Source organism: Idiotropiscis lumnitzeri, chromosome 20 (assembly GCF_059441095.1).
Source record: "Idiotropiscis lumnitzeri isolate Australia: NSW breed Sydney's pygmy pipehorse chromosome 20, RoL_Ilum_1.0, whole genome shotgun sequence".
Taxonomy (NCBI): Eukaryota; Metazoa; Chordata; class Actinopteri; order Syngnathiformes; family Syngnathidae; genus Idiotropiscis; species Idiotropiscis lumnitzeri.
The window spans coordinates 370529-397009 of record NC_142410.1 but is presented as its reverse complement, the minus strand read 5'-3'; the positions used below and the strand labels follow the sequence as shown (position 1 = coordinate 397009).

General features: G+C 43.6%; 1 protein-coding gene across 16 annotated transcripts in view; it reads left to right on the top strand.

Moving 5' to 3' along the window:
- Positions 1-26481, top strand: part of tmem94 (transmembrane protein 94) — a 299501-nt gene that overhangs the window by 150723 nt on the left and 122297 nt on the right. For all 16 annotated transcript variants that reach the window (XR_015839981.1, XR_015839982.1, XR_015839980.1 and 13 more), the window contains 4 exons: positions 1-151; positions 438-540; positions 1832-2040; positions 16797-16978. The exon at positions 1-151 is cut by the window's left edge and continues 23 nt beyond it. Coding sequence is in view for 8 of the 16 variants with exons in the window: in XM_088283675.1 (XP_088139801.1) it covers positions 1-151; positions 438-540; positions 1832-2040; positions 16797-16978 (645 nt within the window). In the remaining 8 variants the exon portion in view is untranslated. The remainder of the gene's footprint in view (positions 152-437; positions 541-1831; positions 2041-16796; positions 16979-26481) is intronic.

The following is a 26481-nucleotide window of genomic DNA, read 5'->3' as shown; positions in this document are numbered from 1 at the left end:
ATGTTTGAACTAGAGAGCCATTTGGCTCTTTATCAGCTTCCAACTGGACAAATTACAAACGATGTGCCTTCGCGCCGCTTGCATTACTTCACTAAATGTCAGCCCCCGATCTCCCATCTGATCTCCCTTTTTGTACGAGACTCTTCTTCCGGTGAGTTCCAAGCCAACGTCTTCTTTTCAGACCGCTTTCAATCTAATTCTGAACACTATATATGCAGTCATGAGATTATACGTAGTGGGGAGAAGAATGTAGCACTCTCCTGTCATGGTATATCTGGGCTCCAAATGTGATAGTAATTGTTGAAATCTTTTCTCCTCAAGTGCCATAAACCTAAACTTGATTTCATTAGAACTAACACTTAATGAACCAAGTTTACTAACAGTACATACATTTGCAAAGCTGGATGTTTTTCATTCTCTTACTTCTTCGTTTCCAGAGAGTGTCCAGATGTTGTCACATGGCTCAGCTGACCTTATCTTGGAGGCCAGCACTGACTTTTGGGATGGTGCTGATATTTATCCACTTTTGGGTTCTGACAGGTACAAACTTTCATTTTTTCTGTTTTTGAGAAACATTAAAAAGTGTTCAGAAAGAACTTGAACTACTTGTAGTTCTTTTTGTTTTCAACTTACGTGCTTGTCTGTGCACCATGAGTGTGGTAGAAATAACCGCCATTATATTTTGACTGAGGTGATCTTAAAAGATAAATACATGGGGGCTATTTAAATTTAATAACATGCTTATTCTTTTGATAACAATTTCTTGAACTCTCAATAACTGTGGGTATATCTTTTTAAGACGGACAATACAGTTAGTATTCCCACCTACGAACCTCTGTCATACGGAAATTCACTCACCCGGAAAAAAAACTTATGCATTAAATTACCTACTACTATATTACATTAACGATCGATTCATCACAACGGAAATTTCAATATCCAGTACCCGGAAGCCATAGCGAAGCCCGCAGCAGCGCAAACTCAAGCTGTTACCGCTCCATACAACGGAAAAACTTTGACCACTCCCTCATGATGGGATCCAAAACGGCAACATGTAAACTTCTTTGGCATGTGTTTTGTCGTCTGTAGATCATGGCATCCAAACGAAGAAGAACGGTAATGACACTGGAAGAGAGAGTGAAATGCATCCGATTAAACGAAGCGGGATACAGAGTAAAAAAACAAGCAATCGATTCTGGCTCATTATGATTCCGGTAGTTTACCTGCTCAGAGGAAATTGCTTCCGGCTTGACGGACGAAGTACAGCGGCGTAAATGAAAGTTTCCTGGAATGCTTAAACTGTTGTCGCTAACTGGACCGCTAATTGGAGAGAAGGCTAGCTCAATAGCGCAGTCTATGCGCATAGAGGACTTCGAAGCGTCCCACGGATGGCTTCAAAAGTTGCGCGAGCAATGCCATGTTTTTGTGTGGTGAGGGAGGTGATGTGAATGAGTGGAAGAAAAATCTTATAAAAAAAAAAAGCTTTATTTTGTCAACATACTTGCACGTTCATAAATGACATGTATCATAGTCGTTTCCCATATAAGGATATTCTGTTATACAGAAAGATTGGACAATGCAAATATGATTCCGTAGTAGAGAATACTTACTGTATCATTTAGAGGCAGGTAAAATGCAATTAGGCCGCCTTTGTGAAACTCTTGGCCATGATTTTGCATGGCTAATAAAAACAAGAACAGTTTCTCTGTCTTGCAGCCGATTATACTTAGGATGTTGCATTTCATTGGTACAAAATATTACCGAATTATAAACTATCTGAAATGATTAAATCCTGATATAAATTTAATCTTGTCCCATCTGTGGTTTATAGAAAAAAGATTCTGGACTTCTACCAACGTGCCTGTCTGTCTGGTTACTGCTCTGCCTTTGCCTATAAACCCATGCAAAGTTCATTGTCTAGCCAGTTGAATGGCAAGTGTGTGGAGTTGGCATCTGGCCCCTGTCTATTCTCAGGACTGGAGCTGTCCTCAACAACGCCTAACAGGCATACTTCCTGCAGAAACAGCTGGAGCTCAGACGGTATGTGTCTTGGACACCCAAAAACCAGATGGGCAAGTTGCTTTGTAATTAATGAGTTAGAACAGGTGTGCCCTTTAAGTAGATTGTGAGCTAGTTCACTAGCTCTTATCGCATTAACTCAATGACTATGTTTTTATGCAGTCAATATTCAGGTTTCTTAAACATTGGGATAACCCCTTGACATGCATGAATGGACATGGATGACATCATGATGCATATAGTTGTCATTTTTGCTTCCTACTTTTTTCCATGAATAAAATACATTCACATCACTCATTACAGGAATGAATCAGTTAGTTTCCTTCTTGTTCCAAAGGTATGGTTCTGTGCTACATCTGAGTCTATGAGCCATGTTGTGTATTTCCGGTTATGCACCAGACGCACGGACTGACCGTGTTTTCCCGACATTAAGGCGCACCTAAAAGCCTTAAATTTTCTCCAAATTGGATGGGCACCTTATAATACCTGTGCATGGGGGAGACAACAGCCACAATACTGCCAAGCACGTTGGCAACATGTCTGTAACACATGCCGCACGTTTCATAAATTTCTGCTGCTCATGGGGTACAGCGCGCATTGTCTCTCATGATTGGTCCGTTACTGCAATGGCGTAATCAGTTTTCCCAACAAGGTTCCACAATAACACCAAGAAAACATGGATCTATTTGGTCTGGTCAGCTCGGTCAATCTGTTATAGCAGATAATGTTCCACTGTTTCCATTATTTTTGCTTCGTTCCATGTTTCGCAAAACTACTACCTGAATGTCCTAGCCGGAATCAGTCGTGAATGACACTTGGAATTAAACTGCAGCACATTTTCAAAATAACAGGTGTGGGTGTGCAAGAGTATGAAGGCAAACTGTGCAACATTGATGCATTGACACATGGAAGTCGCCCGTGGGAGTATAAAGAACCATTGACACTCACTCTGCTGTTTAGCGAGCTTGCTTTGTAGCAGCAGCAATGAGCTGTGTGTATGGATCCTCTCCTCCATGGTGACAAATTATTTCTGAAGAGGCCTTGTGAATGCAGGATCCTATCCTGGGAAAGCTGAATACTTGATCACATTATGTGACTAAACGGATCAATCACGAGAGAGAATGCGCGCTGCATGTCTTGCAGACACGTCTGCAGATTCATTGGTCACGTGACACAATGCGGCCGTTTAAGAGGTCTATAGACATATAGAGTAAAATGCAAATAATGATGTATACAAATAGAAATAATGAGCTTTACTGTGATTTTAAGCTACGCATTGCTTTCCCATGTGTTACTGTTGCTGAACTTAGTAAATGTAAAAACTTAACACAGATAGTGTGGCACATTGTCACAAGTGGTGTGCATAACATAAGAGTTCAAGCAAATTTCACCGAACTTAAACAAATTATATTAAGGACAGAGGTACATAAATTAATATTTTATTCTCTCTTCAGACTTTTTATCACATCAAGGTTTGACAGCATGTCAAAAACTGTAAAATAATGCTGTGTTGTAATCCCCCCCCCCAAAAAAAGAAAAACCCTTGACAGGTAAAGATTCATCGATAATCAATTTAATATCAATATAAACTGCTCAAAATATGCATCGATATAAAAAAAACTAAAGAATCGATTTGCAATGCCATGTTAACCAAAGCCATTCTCTCATGTCTGTGCTGTAAACAAGCTGCATATGCACAATTTCTTAATAAGTTGTAAACTTACCTTTCAAAGCAACACAGCAGTGACAAACGAGCATTGAGAAAGTAAACACGTTGCGACTGATGCCCAATTTAATTTACAAGGACTGCCGTGTCTGAAAGCTAACTGTAGTTAGCACGCACAAGCTACTGTGTCTGTCTGATGGAACGTCGCATGCAATGTCCTCTTGTTGTACGCTAACTAATGTAGTGTCTACTGTGGATTGTGGCTGCGTTAGTCAGCGAACTCATGTGTATTAAAAAACAAAGCATAATTTTTATATACGCGTGATTGACATTGAAACAAAAATAGCACACGTGCAAACTTGCGACCAAGCACCGTGTTTTGCGTTTATGAAATCCAAAATTTCACCACCCAAATTCCAACATGATGTATTTGCGAGAAGCAAAGAGCGGCAACACTCAACAAAAAACATAACATACCTACATTGGTAAAATATACTAATTTCCAGTGCTAAAAAATATTGAAAAAAATAGGTCATACGTGTTGATTTGGTAAAAATGTTGAGCTGATGATATTGATAATGATATTTTAGAGTTTTATGCTATGCATCACCCTCAAGATTTCTCTCACTCTCTCTCTCTTTCTCTCTTTCTATATATATATATATATATATATATATGTGTATGGATGGATGCCTGGATGGATGGATGCATGGATGCATGTATGCATGCATGCAAAGACATGCCAATATGGTCAATCATTAGGTGCCTAAAGGGTCCCTCCGACATAGGCATGTGTACCAGGGGTTCAGAAAATGACTTCCTAACAATGTATTGCGCACACACAATGCATTATTCATTTAAAGTCTTGTCAACTGTTGCAGCTGAGCAAGGTATCCACCAGACATCTTTTAACTTCCTCATCACCGACCCTCGATGCCCATTATCCTGTCCATGGGCATCCAAAATAGCAGTCTTAACTAGCGACGAAGGTAACACAAAATGGCCTTGGGGATTTAGCCATAAATCTTTCTGTGGGCCCTCCTCCGTACACTTAACTGCTCCTTTTTTCTCCCACATAGTGATCTCGTATACACTTGCTGCATTTTGGGCCTGAATAAGAGAAAACAAAGTGGTCAGAGGTTCACAATCTCCTGCCAACAGCAGTAGGGCAATTACGTCAACCGAAGCAGCTTCTCGCGCTGCTTCGTCTGCCAAGTTATTACCCTGGGCCACCAAAGTGTCAGTTTTTTGGTGACCTGTATATTTAATAATTGCTAAGGCGGATGGGAGCATCACGGCCTTCAAAAAAGGCTGCAAACGGTCACGGAAACCTCTTCATTGCCAGACTTTACCATTGATATGACTTACTCCGTAGGCTTAAGTCAAGTCAGTAGAAGCATTTAGGCTCTTACCTCGTGCTAGGTTACATGCAGCGGTGAGTGCCAAAAGTTGAGCTAATTGGGCTGAGCACGGCTTTTCCGCTTTTAAGCTGGAAAACGATTCATCGGGATGCAGTTGTATCACAGCATATCCAACATGCATACCTGTGGCATCTCTGAAACATGATCCATCAACAAAACAGGTTTGCAATGATGGGTTGGTTATGAAGGTCAACACGTGGTTTCAGAAACTCTTCCGTAGCGTTTTGTGGGGCGTCTGAGTCGGGAACAATCATGCATGTACCCAAGTTAACTGTGTTGCAGCGTTAATTAGTCAATTAAGGTGCTGAGAGGATTATCTCATAGCCAGTGAGTTAATACAAACCAAAAGTAGATCATACAGTTAGTGTGAAGTGAATAAGACGACATGATGGCCAATTGTAATAGAGGCAGCTTTTTAGAATGTAAATACAGCAGTGGCCAAGCTCTGGTAGGACGATGGAAATCCTGCTTCATCATTGTCCAATTTGGTATTGTAATATGCTAACGGCTACTTCCCTCTAGGAGTATTCTGCATCAATACTGCACATGCAAATCCAGGTTTTATCCGCAACGTACAATACAATACAATACAATCCAATACAATTTTTTTTAAATAGCGCATTTCACAACAGATGGAGCTGTAACAAAGCGCTTACCATATGCCGTCATATAAATTAGCAGGTAATTAGAACACAAATTAAAACACGTAAACACGTTTACAATAGATGCCAGAATAGGAATGGTTGGGAATAATTCGGGTTACCTAATGCAGGTGCGGTTTGTGGGTCATTTTTTAGAGTTAAAAGGCATAGTTGGGCGTCATCATTCCGCTGCAAGGCAGTAGAATTATTCCTCTGTTCTGCAGCGCGAATCATAGCTCGCAGCGGGGCCACATTTATTGCATGATCACAGATCCAGGCTCTGATATATCCCACCATCCCCAGAAAAGATGGTATTTTAGCGATAGCTTCCAAATGAGCAACTGCTATCTTTTGTTGACGGCTACATAACCTCCTACCCATGTAGTTTACTTACTCTTGGCAGAACTGTTGTTTGTCTCTGCTGTCTTTGTGTCCCCCCCCTTCTCTAGCGATAGAAGGACAGTGATGGAGTCGCGTTCACAGCCCTCCTGTGTTGGGTTTACAATGAGGATGTCATCCATGTACTGAATGATGGTACTGCGTACATCTAGGTGACCCAGATTTTCTGCCAAGACACTGTTAAAAACAGTGGGGCTATCGACATAACCTTGCGGGAGGCGAGTGTATGTGTATTGTTTGTCTTCCTAGGTAAATGCAAATAAATACTGTGAATCTGGATGTACAGGAACGCTAAAAAACGTTGGACAAGGGTCTATTACAGTGTACCAGTGAGCAACAGGTGGGATATTTGGTACCAATATGTGGGGGTCTGGGATGATAGTAGTTTCAGCATCCACTATAGCATTGATAGGGCGCAAATCATGAACAAGGCAATAGTCAGGTGATCGTGGTTTTGGGACCAGGTAAATAGGAGTGTTGCAGGGGCTCTGCGTCTCAATCAGGACCCCCGTAGACACTCCAACGTGGTGATCCACTCATTGGCCCTTTTCGAGAGGTCAGGCAGTCTATCGGCCAACCCTACAATGTCACAGAAAGACCAGGGCAGAAGCACAGTCCGTCATCAGCATTGTTTTTTTCCTCTGGCCACTCGTCGGTCTGCAAGTGCCTTCGTCCATCCATCTGTACCCCAGTGGTTTCGCACTGATTGGGGTCCCCGCCTTCCTTCCTTCTCCCTGCAGGCCCAGCGGGGCTTAGGAATGGAGGTCGTACCTCTTCCTGTGAGGATTCAGACAGGCTTTGAGACTTCTGAGGGATAGGCTCCTGTGCAGCACTTTGTCCAAATGGGGGGGGGGGGGGGGGCGTTGTCATCAATCTACGAGTGCTGTGATGTGGACAAAATTCTCCCTCGTGCGGATAGCGCTTCACCAGGTCTGCTTGGGAGGGGCATTTTTTCATGGGGTGATTTTCTTTTTCTTTTTTTTGTTGAAGTGCCTTTAGACCATTGGCCTTGGAACTTTTTCAGCATGTCTGTACATGTACAATGTCCCTGTATCCCCTCCTGTATTCTACTACCAATGAATGCAACCGCCGGGTTTTAACCCCCACACTGCGAGTCGGTTCACTGGAGCCTTTGATCAGCTCTCTGTTCTCTCATAAAACAGAAGAACTCAGCTATTGGTTCCACTCTTCATGTAGTAATTTTGTATTTTGGATTCTGTGGCTCTATTAAAAATTATGTGACCAAAAGTAAGACCGGACCCATGGTTTAATGTAAGAACTCGTGCAGCTAAACAAGAATGCCATAAAGATGAACGCTGGTGGATAAAAGACAAGCTGCGGGTCTCACATACAATTCTAAAAGACAGCTGGCACAGTTAGCAAAATAAGGTGAAAGAGTCAAAGAGGTGGTACTTGTCTTATTCAGGCAAAATGTCATAATCCGCAAACTCTATTTCAAACTAACAATTCTGCACTTAATCTCCGACAGCCTAATTGCACAAACCCGTCCCCTGAAATGTGGAATACATTTTTGCAGTTTTTTATGGACAAGGTTGCAATAGCTCGACCCCTCTGAACACGTTCCTTATTCCGCAGTGTTAGATTCCTTTGACGCATTCTCCTTGTCATCTTTGGAGGATGTGGTTTGCCATATTAAGCCATCTGGCTCACCACATGACGCCGTCCCTCCTCATTTCTTTAAAGACGTTCTCCCAAGTATTGGCGAATCGGTTTTGGCCATTTTCAACAGCAGTCTCTCTTCTGGTGTATTCCCCCAACATTTTAAACGTGCTGTGGTGGAAGCCCTGCTTAAGAAACCTAGCCTTGATCAAGGTGTACTGTCAAATTTTAGAACAAAATCCAAATTGCCTTTTATTTCTAAAATTTGGGAAAACATGGTGCACATGCAGTTACGATCCTTTTTGGATGAACACATCGTCATGGAAGTGCATAGCACAGAGTCAGCCCTGTTACGAGTGTTGGACTATGTATGCCTTGTCTTGTTAGATCTTACTGCAGCGTTTGACACGGTGGACCACGATATTCTTCTGGCTCGTTTACAGCACCAGGTGGGCATCAGTGGTTGCGCTCTAGAATGGTTTCGATCCTATTTGACTGGCAGGACCTTCTGTGTTCGCCAGGGTTGCACTGAGTCCCGCTCTGCCCCTTTTTCGTTCGGTGTGTTCCTTTCTGGAGGCACTAATCTATACAGTAGGGTGTATGGGATGTGTTCCAGGCCCACATGCAATAGGTAAAAATCTGCAATACAGATACGATATTTGTCAGGTTTAAAACGGCCCTGACGCCTTTTTTACACCGGGAATTATTTAAATAATGATGGCTGAATGTCCAAAGTCAATCAAGCAAAGTTTTATTTTCCAATTTGCGAGTTGGTGAGAGAAAGAGAGCCGGAGGCCGAACAGGCCTGTTCGGCCTCCCACACTCCCTTCATCTGACCCCCTCCTCTGACTCTCCTCCGGACATAAAGAGACAAAGAGGGGGGCTGTCTTCTGGAATTCTAGCAGGCAGGCAGGAAACAACCAATCACAACAGTCAGTTTAAAACTTCAGCTCGAAGATTCAGAAACTTGAAACCGAATGTGTGTGTGTGTGTGTGTGTGTTCAAGCTGTGCTCATGTGTGCTAAATGAGTGTCTGTGTGTATACAGTTATTAGTGATACAAATAGTGTATGAAACATGATTATGAATACACAAAATTGGTGACATATCCTAACATTCCCCCCTGTTGTGAATTCAAAATCATGTCCCTATGGCTTTAGGACAGATCATCATTATGAAATCATACAACAGTGTGGTCATCCGTGGAGAGGCGAAAAACCCTAGTAGGGACAAAAATTCCTCTCCTCTCTTCCGACGTGGAACGAGATCTTCATCATTTGATGACCATCAGGGAATAAAACATATAAAAATACATTTCAATGTGCCTAGTGAAAAATAACAAAACTGTCTCCACGCAGAGCTTGTCCCTGGGGTGACTTGATGCAGGCCCCTTGCCTCGCTGTAGGAGGAGACAGCCGTCTTTACCTCCCGGATCTTCGTGTGTGGTGTATGTGTATGCACGTGTGGGGCTTGAGCGACAAGTCCATATTCTTTTTACGTTTCAGTGTCCAGTTCGAGTTCGTCATTGTCCAGTTTGAGTTTGTCATACTCAACATCAATCAGATTGTAATGTTACTTTTGGGTAATAAACATGCAATTAATCATCATTTTTGTCAGAAAAATAATGCAACAAAAACAGTCTACACATAACAAAAATGAAAACCATAATTATCCCGATATATTGTCTTTCAAATTCTTCATAGTGGTCATAACATCAATAATTGTTTCATTTTTAAAACTTGAAATGCAATTATGTTCTTCAATCAAGGCTAAAATTTCTTTATGTACGTCATTAATTTCCAAACCATATCTAATCTTTTTATTCTGTGGCTTCAACATTCGTATCTGTGGCTGGTGGTGTGGTTCTGATGTGCGTGTGGTCCGAGATTCTGACTCAGGTGGACTCCTGTTCGAGGGATTCGCGTTGCTAGGCCTTTAGCTGGAAACCGGTAAAGTTTGTACTGCAACTGGTGGATCCAGCTGCCACGCCCCGCGACCTTTGCTGCGTCGGGGTCACCGCCATCATCTGGCGAGGGCCATCTCAGCATTCACTTCCCCCCAACGAAGTCGTTTCAACACCTTGAAGAAGAGTTGGTCTCCCACACGGACGTAATTTCTGTAAATCAGAACAACACTTGACCAGTATTGGCGTCTTTTGGATCTTTTTCGGTCAAACATATTTTTCGTTGGTGGTTCTGATGAACCTGAGAGTCTATAGGGGATAGTGTCCTTCCTTCGGCTGGCATTGTCCTCATTGCTGTGATTGAAACACAGTCTGGCCATTGTCTCTTTTTTTCATTGTCTTGATAAGTCTGGCCATAACAGTTCAATTAGTGCGTTCCACAAGTCCTGCAGACTGTATGCACAGTGACGCTTTGAGTCCATTTTTTAACAACTGTCCCACTTGTTACAACATCATTTACAAAATGCATCATTTTCACTTCAAATCACTTCTTGAAATTCCAAATGTCAGGATAATTTGATTACACAACACTTTTCCCAATCGTTTTTAGCATCAGCATGTGTTGATGGAAACAACTTAATCCATTTTGAAAACATTTTAATTATAACCAAACAATATTGCAACCCAAACAACTAACACTTTGTCTAAAAAAAAGTTTTTTGTTGAAAAGTCTATATGTGGGAACAATTTCATATCATACTTCCCCCTGTTGACACACGACTATCTGCTCGTGTGTCAATCATCTTATTCCTCTAATCAATGAATTAGGCAGCCAGGATTTGCCATCTGCCAATTTGCTGATCCTGTCCTCAGCAATGTTTGCACCTTTGTTCTCACATGTGCATGTTCAATTAGTGATGCCTTTTTCCCTGGCCTGAGATCAACTTGTCAAGTTGATTTACTGTGTGTGTGGGGGGGTGCGTGGGTGTGTGTGTGTGTGTGTGTGTGTGTGCTTTCATTAAACCTCTTGTGCTTTGTTGACTCTGGGGTTATGGCTTGGCTCCAGCCTTTATTCAACCGTAATCGTGTCATTTTCTGTTCAGAGAATTTTTTTTTTTTATTTACAAATACTTATTTAGACGTGCTTTATGCACAATTTTTCTTTCATCTTCTGTGATTTTTTTTAAAACGCCGTTTGCCCAATGTCGACAGAACACATAAACATTTGTCAGTTCACATTGTAACCATACAGCTCATAGAAAATGGAAAACTCCAAATTTTAATTAGCTCACAACCGCCTACGCTCTTCCTGCTTATCCTAACAATTTCTCTCTTTTACAAGTTATCTGTTGGTATCACACTACTAATACTCCCATCGCATAAAAGTCAGCGTGATTTCTTCCTATAACCTTGGTTCTCAGACACTTTCTTATCAGTCTGGAATGTGCACCTGGTCTTCATGTCTTTACACGTCTTAACTCCTCCAGTCGGGAGGAAAAAATGTCAAAAAGTCAAGTCCTGGGTTTGGTGAAAATTTGGATGGCTCCACAGTCGTGTGGCGCCTTCTAAATGGTGCGTGGAAAAAGAATGACGCTGGGCTTAAATGCATCGCACCTTATTAATGTAATGTTACAATTAAATCGCCGTGCAATGTGAATGTCGTGTGATGGAATGTCATTTTTTCATTCCTTAAAGCAGCAGTGAAAGCTCTTGATCACACTCTTAAGTGGTTCTCTGCCACGAAATCCAAATTGTTGTGACTAATATGCAAATGGATTCACTTTCCTGTGTTTCTGCAGCAACACAAGTCCATGAAGCCATTTTTTGCAGTCACTGTTTGCCCAAATGGCTTATAATAATAATTTGGTAGTGCATTAAGATGCTTTGTAAATACAATCTTGCAGTGTATCTCCACAAGTTCCAACATACACAACCCATTTTATGGCCATGATACTGTTGTTTTAAACTCACCCTAAGCCTGTTGGGCTCTTTCTCTGCCGCATAAATTACAGCCCTGAGAGACTTTGGGCTCCAACTTTATCTATGAAAGGTCAGGGACTTAATGGAGGTCATGAAAGTCCCAAGGAAAGTGTTTACACAAAAGTGGTCTGGCAAAGTTTTATTACTATTTTTCTTCCCGCTTATCACTGACAATGCGTCCTTTTAAAGTTTTGACTTTTGGTTAAATTCGCCCTTGCTTATTGATTCTGATATTAAAGTCCAATTGTCAGTGTATCACGGCTTAATAAGCAAAACGCATGTTGATGTAGAAGTCCTTCTACACACACTTTTATGTTAGGTTTTTTCTTTCGCCATGTGATCCTCTGTTGCTTCTCTCTTCGTCCTGAAAAGTTATTGTTTATCACAAGACTCTCTGCTTCCTTCTTTTTTTAAATGTTTTCTCTTTTTCTTCCTTCTGCTCAACACGTTCAAGCTTTTTGTGCATAATTTAGAATCTTCTTTTCCATTTTACAAGTTGGCCAATTTAAATTAGGTTGTTTTATTTGAAAAGCCTGTAATTCTCTTTTTCCCTTTTCACATAATCACAAATTTCTTATCACAGAATGAACATGTTAATTCTATTTTATTTTTTATTTTTTTTTTCTCTAATCTTGACTAATTTCACTTTGACCAATTCTACCTTAAAGTGGACTAGTACACATTAATGTTATCTGTAATTTCTAATTTCTTCTCTGCTTTAATGAAAATTATAGCCCTTGCCAAATTTTTCCTGTATCATTTATATTTCTGCATTTCATTGCATCTCTGGCCTACTTTAATATAAACATGATCAACTGGAATATGAAATCTAAAATATTTATTTCTTCAATTCACCAAAAAGCAAAATCTAATTTCTATCCTCCTTCTCTCACTGAACTCTCTCTCTTCCTCCTCCTCACAGGAGCCTCTCCACAGTCTGCTCCTAATTTCCAAATTCACTGTAGTTTTTCCACAACCACTCAAACCTACCAATGTCTCGAATCAAAATTTAAAAAAATCAAGAAACACCTATGTTTTTGCAAAAATTCCTCATGTTCACTTTCAAAAGCTTCATCCAATTGTTAAAATTTCATAACACCTACTTCTCCCTTTCTGAAGGAGACGCAAGTATACAATTAAGTAAAAACCATCATCAAAATGATATATCTTGTCTATTGAATCATGTAAGTATAAATTGTCTCATCACTAAACTTTTTCTGTAAATTAATCACATCCCCACAACTTGGGCTCTCATTATTCTGTAAAAATAAAACTAATTTCAATTCATGCAACCAACTCAGTGTCCTTCTGGGTCCCTCAACCACACAGGTTCTAATTCTGTTACTCTGTTCCATTTTTCCACTTGCACATCTAACTATGGCCCCTTTCTCACTTGCCCTATCATTTGAAATTGATTTATTATAAGCAATCCTATCTGCACCAATGTCACATAAAAAGGGTAATTGGTGTCCCATTACCAATACGGTTATTTCAGCTCAATCATTTAATCAAAAGCCAATATCTTTTGTAGGAGAACCTCTTCATTTAAAAACTTAGTCATGCTGAAGGCTGCTTCTTCTCAAGGCAATTTCTTGCTATCTGGCCTTCTTTTAGTGTGGTCTTCCTGTGTGGTTGACGGCAGTTTCTGGCAAAGTGTCCTGATCTGCCACAATTGTAACAAATATCATCTCCGGTGGGAAGGCGTCCTTGTCTCAGCCTCTTCCACCTTGATAAAAGACATTCTGACCTTTATTTTGATAAAAAGTGTCTATAGACCTCTGTTTCTTTTTATTTTCTATCTTCTCAGCATGGAGGGCGTGATTTACATACTCCTCCAGGGTACCTGTTGGCAGGCAAATGTAATGTTTATTCACCCACTTATGAATTTCCTCTCTTGATCCTGCATGTGAAGCATTCTTCAACTGCTGTTGAAATGCCCCATCCACATCACCATCTTCCTGCAGCCCGCTGTGGTTTTGAAACACAGCTGTCATTCTCACTTTGTATTGCCTAAATGTCTCATCTTTTCTGTTTCTTGTCACCCTCTTCTCTTTTTAAGGCTACCCTCATCCAATATTCTGTTTCCTCAAAGCCATTTGTCTTCATCTTTTTGTGGTCTTTCTTTGTCTTTGCTATGATTGATTTCTGCAATGCGGCTATTTTTCGTGTTTTTAACTGACCATTAAAACCATGTTCAGTTATCCATGCGTCTAAATACTGAATTTTATCAAGATCCTGTTTTTTCGATGAACTTCCTTATCTTCACTCATCTTTTTAAACCAGCCTAGGCGTCTGGGTTCAATTTCTTTATTTTTCAGAAAACGCACATCAGGCTATTTCTCTCTTTTCTTTTAAGCCTATCCCGTTGTATAAGTTATTTTATTTAATTTCAAATTTAAATGAATTTATCTCCTCAAATCATCTTCTTTATTAACTTCTTTTGTAAATTTGGGAATTATTTTTCTCAATAAGATCTCGTCACTCATAAGTAGCCTTTTGTTGGTTACTAATCATTGATTCCATTTTATCTCTACTTCATCAATCCTTTTAGCATGATTCCAACCACTTTGATCACTCTCCCTGACATTTAGACACACAGACAGACACTCAGACATATACACGGGCCCACAAAACGACACACACAGTTCTCAACACGGAACAACTTCAAACAATTAATAACATGTTAGTAATAACAGCAACACAATCCATCTTTATCTTTTGCCCATAATAAGTCCTTTAATTCAACTAATATCGCTCATAATTATGTGTGTGCAGCCCTATAGGGCCAATGCAGCCTCTGCCACAAATGCACACTGCCACTTATACACGCAGCACATTGAGGTGAGCGCTTTTTTGGTTTATCTATCTTTTATTGGGGGTTTTTGTCTTATCGATGCAGTTCTGTCTGATCTAGTTCTCATTCTATGTGGCGTTACCTGATAATGTGGGTGGTGGGGGGTAATTCAGGATGCAGGGGGCAGTTGCAACCCCCCCCCCCTTTCTTTACCTTCTTCAACAACACTCTCTGTCATCCTCAAATACTATTCCTGTTTATAACCCTTATTGCATTATACGGGATAAAATACCAAATGGTATTTGTAATCCCCAATCACACCATTCACTCACTTTGCATACAGCAAAATGATCATTCCACATCTGGTGTTGTGTGTGCGGGTTTCTTTTTTTTTTTTTTTTTTTTTCTTTCTCTTCAGCTTCTCTGCAAATTCTTCTCTCACTACCCTGAAACCTGATCCTTCAGGCTTGGCCCAGCCAGACCTCTTCTTTTGCTGTTGTCTGGTCAGCTACTTCTCCAAACCCACACACACACACGCACGCTCTTTCTCACTGACTCAACCCTTGTTCCTTTGTTCACACACACACAGCTGCACAGCCCCCAAAACACTTCAAATAAAAACCACAGAAAATAATGCCTTATTATTCCCTGAATTTCAATGTGAAATTGTGAGTAAGACCTTCTCCTGATTGCCACTCTTTTCCATTGTCGACACCGGAGGGAACCTTTTAATTTTCGCGGAAACTTTGTCTCCCTTCTCTAGGCGGATCAATCTCTAAAATTTGCTCAGTTTATGGCCAAATTCGCTACCATCGACGCCGAGGAACAAATCAATTTGTTCACCGTGCTATCCGTGTCTAAAATTTGCTCAGTTTCAACGAGTTATGGTCAATTCGCTACCGATGAGTTATGGCCTAATTCGCTACCGATTATTTTTACATAACTCCTTGGACTAGCACGATGCAGTTTTTGTTACCATACTGACTAAACGGTCGAGGCCCGGCCTCTGCGCGCGCTGTCTTACCCACATAAATCACCCCTTACGAATTGTGTTAATATTTTAAATTTTAAAATGGTGGCACAAAATAATTTGAAAAACAATACCTGATTTCCTCTGGATCAGCCTTGTCCTATCGGCAACCGGCATCCGGGCGGTGCGCCGTCGCAGGAACTTGGAGGCCTCGCTTTCTCAATGTTGAAGCGCTGACGTCAGATTCGATGGCGTCCAAAAGATCCAACGACGACGCCCGTCCGAGTGCGGCTGCCCGCATTCTCCACCAAATAAATGTCAGGTTTAAAACGGCCCTGACGCCTTTTTTACACCGGGAATTATTTAAATAATGATGGCTGAATGTCCAAAGTCAATCAAGCAAAGTTTTATTTTCCAATTTGCGAGTTGGTGAGAGAGAGAGAGCCGGAGGCCGAACAGGCCTGTTCGGCCTCCCACACTCCCTTCATCTGACCCCCTCCTCTGACTCTCCTCCGGACATAAAGAGACAAAGAGGGGGGCTGTCTTCTGGAATTCTAGCAGGCAGGCAGGAAACAACCAATCACAACAGTCAGTTTAAAACTTCAGCTCGAAGATTCAGAAACTTGAAACCGAATGTGTGTGTGTGTGTGTGTGTGTGTTCAAGCTGTGCTCATGTGTGCTAAATGAGTGTCTGTGTGTATACAGTTATTAGTGATACAAATAGTGTATGAAACATGATTATGAATACACAAAATTGGTGACATATCCTAACATATTAAAATACGTTTTTTTAATATTGCCTAAAGTGTTACCCATGGATATGACTTGTTTCATTGTGATTGACTCAAGTTGTCATTTTGATGACATGTGAATGGTCTAATGTCGTGAAGGCTAGCCTTGTCAGTGCCTTGCTGGAGTAACCAGTCCCCGATATGGAGTCCAGTCTTGTACCTAGTGTATGAAGGTGGACAGGGGGTGGAACACCACGACCCTCAACTCCCAAGAGAGCTTAGGATGTCCCCTGGGGCGTTGCCAGCCGAGGTTGCCGCCATCATTTACGTTTATTGAGACAGAGAGTGCTCAGCGCCAGCCTGTTTTTGTGACTGCCTCTGGAGTCCCGGCCTTGATGTACACTGCTTCGAGGATCTTCCAAAGGCAGTTTCTTTGAAAAACATCAAGGCGTCAGTGTATGGTTGAGTGTACACGTGTCTCAACTGCAAAGTAGAACCGAGGGGACCAGTGAGTTGAGGCGACGGAACTTGATTGGAAAACAATGGAAAGATAGAATACAACAATGAACTTGGTTCATCATTTTAAGAGAGGATGAGATTTATGTGCCTCACAATTTGGTACTGTGTAATACTAATTTTCCCTTTTCTGATAGAGGGAATAGGTGAAGGAATGGAATGCGACGATGGTGTGCAAGCCCTGAGTGGACAGATCTTCATGGGCATGGTTTCATCCCAGTTCCAGGCTCGACTGGACACTGTACGACTCATTGATGCTCTGATCACCGCATGCATTCGATTTGTGTACTTTTCCATGGAGGATGAACTCCGCAGCAAGGTAAAAAGTTCTCCTACTTACTTCATGGCTTTTGTTGTCAAAAGGCTGCCTCTCTTGCAAAGTGTTGGTGCAGGGTGAGTCTTTCTTGACAGCCCTGAAAATTTTTGTTGTCAACAACTGTTTTTCTTGGTCTAGAGGTTCTTAGTACACCGGAGTTTTTTTTTTTCTTTTCCATACAGACCCAAAGCGCTTGGTGAAACAGGGCAGCTCGGAAATAAAAAAGAAAAATTGTTTAATCCGATTACTTTAGAAATAATTGATATCACGATGATTCATATGATTTTTTTTGGGCTGTAAAAAAAAAAATAAATAAACACATGGAAACAATATTCAAACAAATCAAATTTATTTTGTCTTAAAATATTTTTTTTAAAAATCTACAAATGTTTACGCTTTAGTATGGTTTCCTTGTATAAACGGTGCATTGGGGTTGACTTGCTATACATTTATAAACTGCCATAGAACTGTCAACATCTAAACAATTTCAATACAACGCTCAGATTTTGAACTCAAATGTACACACCATAGTAATCAAATTTGTAAAATGAGTACAATTTTAACAATGTATTATATATGTGTATATATATATATATATATATATATATATATATATATATATATATATATAATCAGAATCAGAAGAATCAGAATCAGAAATCCCTTTGTCAATGTACAGTGTGCAACGAGATTAGAGAGCTCCCCTCTCCAGTGCAATACAACAATAATTTAATTAAATATATAAATTAGATTAATTAAAGAATGAATAATGAAATAGAAAATAAACACAAATTTGGATAAACAAAAACACATTGTCGCCGTTCTGCAAGGAAAGTGTGATGTGAGTTTGTGAGAGTTCAGCATGGAGATGGCTCTCGGAAAGAAACTGTTTTTCAGTCTATTAGTCTTTGATTTGATGCACCTGTAGCGCCTGCCAGAGGGCAACAGGTCGAACAGGTGTGAGTTCGGGTGAGTACCGTCTTTGACGATATTGAGAGCTCTGCTGAGGCACCGGGTGGTGTAGACGTCTGACAGAGAGGGGAGAGGGCAGCTGTTTTAACCGTCCTATATATATATATATATATCTATAAATATATATATAATCAGAATCAGAAGAATCAGAATCAGAAATCCCTTTGTCAATGTACAGTGTGCAACGAGATTAGAGAGCTCTCCTCTCCAGTGCAATACAACAATAATTTAATTAAATATATAAATTAGATTAATTAAAGAATAAATAATGAAATAGAAAATAAACACAAATTTGGATAAACAAAAACACATTGTCGCCGTTCTGCAAGGAAAGGGTGATGTGAGTTTGTGAGAGTTCAGCATGGAGATGGCTCTCGGAAAGAAACTGTTTTTCAGTCTATTAGTCTTTGATTTGATGCACCTGTAGCGCCTGCCAGAGGGCAACAGGTCGAACAGGTGTGAGTTCGGGTGAGTACCGTCTTTGACGATATTGAGAGCTCTGCTGAGGCACCGGGTGGTATCGACGTCTGACAGAGAGGCAGCTGTTTTAACCGTCCTATATATATATATATATATATATATATATATATATATATATATATATACAGTGAAACCCCGCTACTTCGCGGTTCACCTTTCGCGGGTTCAGTGCGTCGCGGGTCTAAAAAATATTCGGGGGCATTGTAGTTTCGCCGAGCGGCACGAGGGGGCGCTGCAGCGGTTAGACGTCCGGCGTGCGCCGAAGAGGAGAGTGGACGAAGAAGAGAGTGGACGAAGAAGAGCACGTTCCTCCGGGCACGATTTGGGGCGACGTTTCGCGCGGTTCGGACCGTACCAGAGCTCCGGCCGGCGTGCGTGACAGTTACGCCGAATAGGAGCACCTTCCCCGGGCACGGGCGGTGTCAAGCGGCCCCTAAGTTTAACCGAATGGAAGCTCCGGAGGAGGAGGGCATGCTCGCGTCACAGTTAAGCCGAAGGGGAGCACCTTCCCCGAGCACGGGCGGTGCCAAGCGGCCCCTAAGTTTAACCGAATGGAAGCTCCGGGGGAGGAGGGCGGGCGTGTGTCACAGTTAAGCCGAATAGGGGCACCTTCCGCCCGGGGTACGGCCGGGGCGAAATGAAACCGAGTTCAACCGAACGGAGAAACGCTTCGAGGGAGCAGGTCCGGCGTGCGTGACAATTAAGCCGAAGAGGAGCACCTCTTCCGCCCGGGCACCGGCGGAGCGCGAGGCTGTCAGTTATGAATGAATAAATAAATAAATAAATGAAGAATGCCACCTTTCATTTCACTGTCATGATCCGTGCCTGTCATGCCGCGTGTGTTTTTGTTTTTTCAGCTGTGTGGGCGTTCCTCCAGCGATCGTCTCGCGCCATGCCGTCAGCTGCTGCGAGACGCGCTGATTACACTCACTATATAATCCACCTACACTGACTACCTGGCGTCGGATTGTTATCCTACTCTCTCATGCTCCCGTACTTCGATCGTTATCTTGTTCAAGTGTTTCTTGTTGTCGCGTTTTTCTTTCATTTCGTTATCAGCTACAGCTCGGCTCGTTTTCTGTTCTCTTTTTCTGTCGATGATTGGTCTCCTCTTATCCTTCCGTGGTAAGCAATCTTCGTTAGTCATTCCTTGCCTTTTGCAAGCGTTTTTCGTTCTATAGTTATTCCCTTTTCCTGGTGCGAGTGTTCCACCAGCGCTTTACGTTCTTTCCGCCGATAGATTGGTATTGTACATATCATAGCCGATAGACCCTCATAGTCCTAGATTGTAAATGGATACTGACTATATTGTGATTATAATAAATATCTTTGTATCACCACCTTTTTTCCCCGTGTCTGCGTTTGGAGAGTCCTGCTCAATCCTCCAGCTTTGGATCATAACATTCACAGGGCACACCGGACGGCGTACCAGCAGGTAAAAGTCGAAGTATTTAAATAAATACAAAAAGAAGTAATTGAATAAATACAAAAATAATGGCTGGGGAATAAAAAAAAAAAAGTTTTAATAATAATTTGTTTTTTTTTGTTATAACATGAATTTCGCTCTCTCTCTCTCTCTACCCATATATATATAAAAATATATATATATTTTTTTTTAAGCATTTTTGAAGGTGCGCCGCTACTTCGCGGGTTTTCAGTTTTCGCGGGTGGTCTCGGTCCCCATTAACCGCGATAACCGGGGGTTTACTGTGTATATATATATATATATATATATATATATATATATTAGAGGTGTCAGAAAAACGCATTATTAATGGGATTGATCCAACCCCCTTTTAACGCTGTAATTTTTTTTTAACGAGCGATTAAAACTCATCTTGGCCTAATAAACAATGTATTCCTACGACGTAGCGCTGACGCTGCGAGATCGGAAAAAAACATCAAGCACGCAAAATTTATGACACGCCTGCATGGGCTCGCTGTGCGGAGTTTTCGCCGGTGTATAGAACCAAAAGTATCATGGCAAGTGGTAAAAATTACGCAAATTCAATTCTGAATGGCAATTTTTTTTTAAAGCTACCTAATGGTGTCATTGATAAGAGCAAAGTCATTTGTGTGTATTGCCATCGTGCACTGACCTACCATCGCAGCACGTCCAGTTTAAAATACCATTTGATGGCCAAGCACACCGCTGATGCCAATTCTCCAGCCCCTTGTCAAACCCAGGCATCCATGTATAATTTGCGACAGAAACCGATGGATGGATCAACTAAAAAGAAACTCACCGCAACCATAGCTAAGTGGGTGGCCACAGTGTGTTAGTATTGTGGAGGACGAAAGTCTGGCTGAAATACTTCACATTGCGTCCAACGACTGCACTTACAAATTGTCCTCGAGACACACAATTGCAACCCGCATTTAAGACTTGCAGGAAGCGTAGAAGGCGAAAGCAATTGCGCTCACCGGTGATTACTGGACTTCTCTCAGTAACCACTACGACCTCGGTGTGACAGCCCATTATTTTGACCCATTTCATTTGCACTTTGTTGGCATTTTATATTTCTTATATTACTCCAATTTAATCCCTGAGAAAGGCTGTTGACATGCTGTTTTGTGAGACTGTGTTTGTGTGAGTCAAATCCTATGCTTTGTTTTTTCAATTAAAAAAAAAAAAGTATTTGCATAAAAACAAAAAAATCCTGATGTATTAAAGGTATTGCAATTCAATGAAATATTGAATTGTATACACAATATACAAAAAATGGGAGGTATTTTTTTTTACATTGAATAAAGGGATTTTTTTTTACAATTAATAAAATGCGTGATTAACTATGAGTTAACTATGAAAAAATGTGATTAATTATGATTAAATATTTTAATCGCTTGACAGCACTAGCCTTAGTTTTATCGAGGTCTCCATTGGGAAGCTTCTTGAATACAAATTTACCCTGCAACAGACCTGGATTCACAACCTCCATGTTTATTTATGTTTTCTTGATTGTGCTCCGCTCCTCGCCGCGGAGGCATCAGGGACAGCCAATTGGCGCATAGAACGAACCCACGGGTACTAAACGAGATTATTGGCGACTTTTTATTAGTGTTTGCTTGCTCTTATTGGCACCAACTGAGGCACAACATCGATATACCCGCCAGGACATCGTGGACATTGGATATCGATGCGAAATAACCATCACAGAGGAATTTTGCTATGATCGCAAAATTCCGGACGAACTGGCGAGGCTGCCCGGCTCACCGTGGCTTGTCATCGGGACCGGGAGGCGGCGCAGGCGACGCAGAGAGAGGAAGCAGAAGCGGGGCTGCAGGTCCGGTGTCTTGCAACGGCTGCGGCGGCAGCCCCACAGGCAACCACTGCCGAGTCTGTACCTCACCAACGCCAGATCCGTGGTCCACAAAATTGACGATCTGGGATTACAAATCCTGGGAAACCGCTCTGTGCGAGATAGCAGTGTGATCGTCGTCACGGAATCCTGGCTGCACGCAGACGTTCCCGACGCTAGCATCCAGCTGGCCGGGCGTTCGCTACATCACGCGGATCGGACGAGGGACACCGGTAAGAGGAGGGGCGGGGGGCTCTGTGTTTACGTGCATGAGAACTGGTGCGGCGATAGCACGATCGTCGAGAAGCACTCTTCCCCCGACATCGAGTTCATGTCCGTTAAATGCCGGCCTTATTTTCTCCCGAGGGAGCTAACGGTCGTGATTGTCACAGCTGTTTACATCCCTCCCGACGCTAGCACTAGCACGGCGCTCTCGCTACTCGCGTGCGTCATCAATAAACATCAGCGGGCCCACCCTGATGGCGTTCACGTAGTAGCGGGAGACTTTAATAAGGCCAATTTAAAGACTGTACTCCCAGAGTTTCACCAGCATGTCAAGTGCCCAACGAGGGGAGACAACACTCTCGACCATGTGTACTCGAACATCAAGCACGCATACAGGGCCCTCCCACTCGCCCCTCTCGGCCAGTCAGACCACCTGTCCTTGCAGCTCGCACCTGCGTACACCCCTCTCAGACGCAGATTCAGGCCCACCACAAAGACTGTGAAAACCTGGCATGACGACGCCATGAGTGAATTACAGGACTGCTTTCAAGACACAAACTGGGACCTCTTTGATCATCAGGACCTTGATGTCTACACACATTGTGTACTGGACTACATCAAGTTCTGCATGGAAACTGTGTCCCTACACAGGACTATACGGACCTTCCCAAATGCGAAGCCCTGGATGTCCAGCAGGGTTCGCTCTCTCCTCAAGGCCCGTGACGCTGCCTTCAGGTCAGGCGACAAAGCCCAGTACAGGGTGGCCCGTGCTGACCTGAGCAAAGGCATCAAGCTAGCCAAGGCAATCTACAAGGGGAGGCTGGAGGCCCACCTTGCCAGTAACAGACCACGGGAGGTGTGGCAGGGTCTACGGAGCATCACCAACTTCCGTGGCGGCAGCACGACCTCTGTAGACCCGAGTGCATCGCTGGCAGAGGATCTTAACTGCTTCTTCGCTCGCTTTGACTCGCCCCAACCGTCACACCCCCGCACTTCATGCTCCAACTCCCCCCCACTCATCGTAGAGGAACACGATGTGAGGCGCGCGCTCCTGGCGGTTAACCCCAGGAAAGCTACTGGACCCGACGGAATACCAGGCAAGGTCCTCAAAACATGTGCCCACCAACTGGCACATGTTTTCTGCAGGATCTTCAACCGCTCCCTGGCTCAAGCAGTCATCCCCTCCTGCTTGAAAACTTCCACCATTATTCCTGTCCCCAAAAAGTCACCCGCCGTCCACCTGAATGACTACCGTCCTGTTGCTCTCACACCAGTCATCATGAAGTGCTTTGAGAGGCTGGTTCTCCAGCACATCAGGGACTGCCTTCCTCCCACTCTGGACCCCTACCAGTTTGCATACCGGGCTAAAAGATCCACTGAGGACGCCATCGACACTGCTCTGCATGTTGTGCTGGGCCACCTGGAACAACAGCAGAGCTATGCAAGGATGCTCTTTGTGGACTACAGCTCGGCATTCAACACGATCATCCCAGACATCCTCGTCGCCAAACTGGACATTCTCGGCCTCCCTGCCCTCACACGCATCTGGATTAAGGACTTTCTGACCAACAGACCCCAGACTGTGTTGCTCGGCCCCTACATGTCCTCCACCCGCATGCTGAGCACCGGTTCCCCCCAAGGATGCGTGCTGAGCCCTCTCCTGTACGCCCTCTACACCTACGACTGCAGCCCGGCCCACGGCAACAACACCATCGTCAAGTTTGCTGACGACACGACAGTGGTCGGTCTGATCTCGGAAGGTGACGAGACAGCCTACAGAGAGGAGGTAAAGAGACTGACAGCTTGGTGCAAGGACAACAGACTGCACCTTAACACTGCAAAAACAAAGGAAATTGTCATCGACTTCAGGAGGAACAAGACGGTGCCGCCCCCCCTCTGCATCGAAGGCGTGTGTGTGGAGAGGGTCCACACGTTCAAGTTCCTGGGAGTACAGATCTCCGACGACCTGTCTTGGACTCACAACACCACAGCAGTGGTAAAGAAGGTCCACCAGCGTCTGCACTTCCTGAGAGTCCTCAGGAAATTCAACCTGGACAAGAAGCTGCTGCTAGCCTTCTACCACTCGTCCATCGAGAGCCTGTTGACGTACTGTGTCTCCACCTGGTACAGCGGCTGCACTGAGGCGGACAGAGTGAGGCTCCAGAGGACAGTCAAAACAGCGCAAAGGATTATTGGCTGCCCTCTCCCCTCACTGTCGGACATCTACACCGCCCGGTGCCTCAGAAGGGCTCTCAACATCGTCAAAGACAATACCCACCCAAACTCACACCTGTTCGACCTGATGCCCTCTGGCAGGCGCTACAGATGCATCAAATCGAGGACCAATAGTCTGAGAAACAGTTTCTTCCCGAGAGCCATCTCCATTCTGAACTCTCACACACACACGAGAACACCCTTACCTTTCAGAACAGCATTGTGATGTGTTTTTATATACCCTATTCAGTACTAAATTGCATTGCACTCTCTTATTTATTTATCTAATTTATATATTTGTCTGTATTATTGTTGTATTGCACTGGAGAGGGGAGCCCTCTAATCTCGTTGCACACTTGAGTACAATGACAATAAAGGGATTTCTAATTCTAATTCTAATATATATATATATATATATATATATATATATATATATATATATATATACCATCTTGCTTGCTCCACACTCTCCCACCTGGCGAAGGCGGGAAGCACTGTGAGGATCATGTTCTTTGATATCTCCAGTGCTTTTAACACAATCCAGTCCACCCTTTTGAAAGGCAATCTGGAGCAGCCGTGTGTGGCCCTCCACCTCATCACATGGATCCACGACTACCTCACAAACCAGCCACAGTACGTGAGAACACAGGACTGTGTCTGACGTCCTTCTCTGAAGCACGGGGGCTCCACAGAGAACTGTTCTGGCTCCCTACCTGTTCGCCCTCTACAAACGGACTACAAATTCAATACCCTCAACTGTCACCTGCAGAAGTTCTCTGATGACTCTGCAATTGTCGGCCTCATCACTGACGGAGACCATCGGGAGTACAGAGAACTTACTCAAGGTTTTGTGGACTCGTGTCAACAGAACCGCCTCCAAATCATCCATCCACCCATCCATTTTTTGTCGCTCATCCGGGGTCAGGTCGTTGAGGCAGCAGCTTCAGCGGGGAAACCCAGACTTCTCTCTCCCCAGCCACGTCTTACTGCTCTTCCGGAGGGATCCCCAGGCGTTCCCAGGCCAGCTGGGAAACTTAGTCTCTCCAGCGTCTCCTGGGTCATCCTCAGGGCCTCCTGCCGGTGGGACATGCCCGGAACACCTCACCAGGGAGGCGTGCAGGAGTCATCCTAATCAGATGCCTGAGCCACCTCATCTGGCTCCTCTCAATGTGGAGGAGCAGCGGCTCGACACTGAGTCGCTCGCGGATGCCCGAGCTTCTCACCCTATCTCTAAGGGAGAGCCCGGACACCCTGGAGAGGAAACTCATTTCGGCCACTTGTATCCGAGATCTTATTCTTTCGGTCACAACCCACAGCTCGTGACCTTAGGTGAGGGTAGGAATGTAGATCGACCGGTAAATCGAGAGCTTCGCCTTTTGGCTCAGCTTCCTCTTCACCACGGCAGACTGATACAGCATCCGCATTAACATACAGATACTTAAACTCCTCCACTTAGAGCAGGATCTCTTCCCCGACCTGGAGAGGGCACTCCACCCTTTTCAGACTGAGAACCATGGTCTCAGATTTGGAGGTGCTGATTTTCATCTCAACCGCGTCACACTCGGCTGCGAACCTCTCCAGTGAGAGTTGGAGATCACGGCTTGAAGAAGCCAGCAGTACCACATCATCTGCAAAAAGCCGGACACCCTCATTGCCTCGACTGCGCCTAGAAATTCTATCCATAAAAGAATCGGTGACAAAGGGCAGCCTTGGTGGAGTCCAAACCTCAGTGGAAACGAATCCGAATTACTGCCACCAATGCGGACCAAACTATGACATCGGGGGTACAGGGATCGAACAGCCCGTATTAGTGGGCTTGGTACCCCATACTCCCACACTCCACAGAACTCCCCGAGGGACATGGTCGAACGTCTTCTCCAAGTCCACAAAACACATGCAGACTGGTTGGGCAAACTCCCATGCACCCTCAAGGACCCTGTAGAGAGTGTAGAGCTGGTCCACTGTTCCACGGCCAGGACAAAAACCACACTGCTCCTCCTGGATCTGAGATTCGGCCTCTAGACGGATCCTCCTCTCCTGTACCCCTGAGTAGACCTTACCAGAGAGGCTGAGGAGTGTAATTCCTCTGTATTTGGAACACACCCTCCGGTCCCCCTTCTTAAAGAGGGAGACCACCACCCCGGTCTGCCAGTCCAGAGGCACTATCCCCGATGTCCATGCAGTGTTGTCGAGGTGTGTCAACCATGACAGCCCCACAACATCAAGAGCCTTTCGGAACTCCGGGCCGATCTCATCCACCCCCGGGGCCTTGCCAATGAGGAGTTTGTTAACCACCTCGGTTACTTCAGCCCCAGA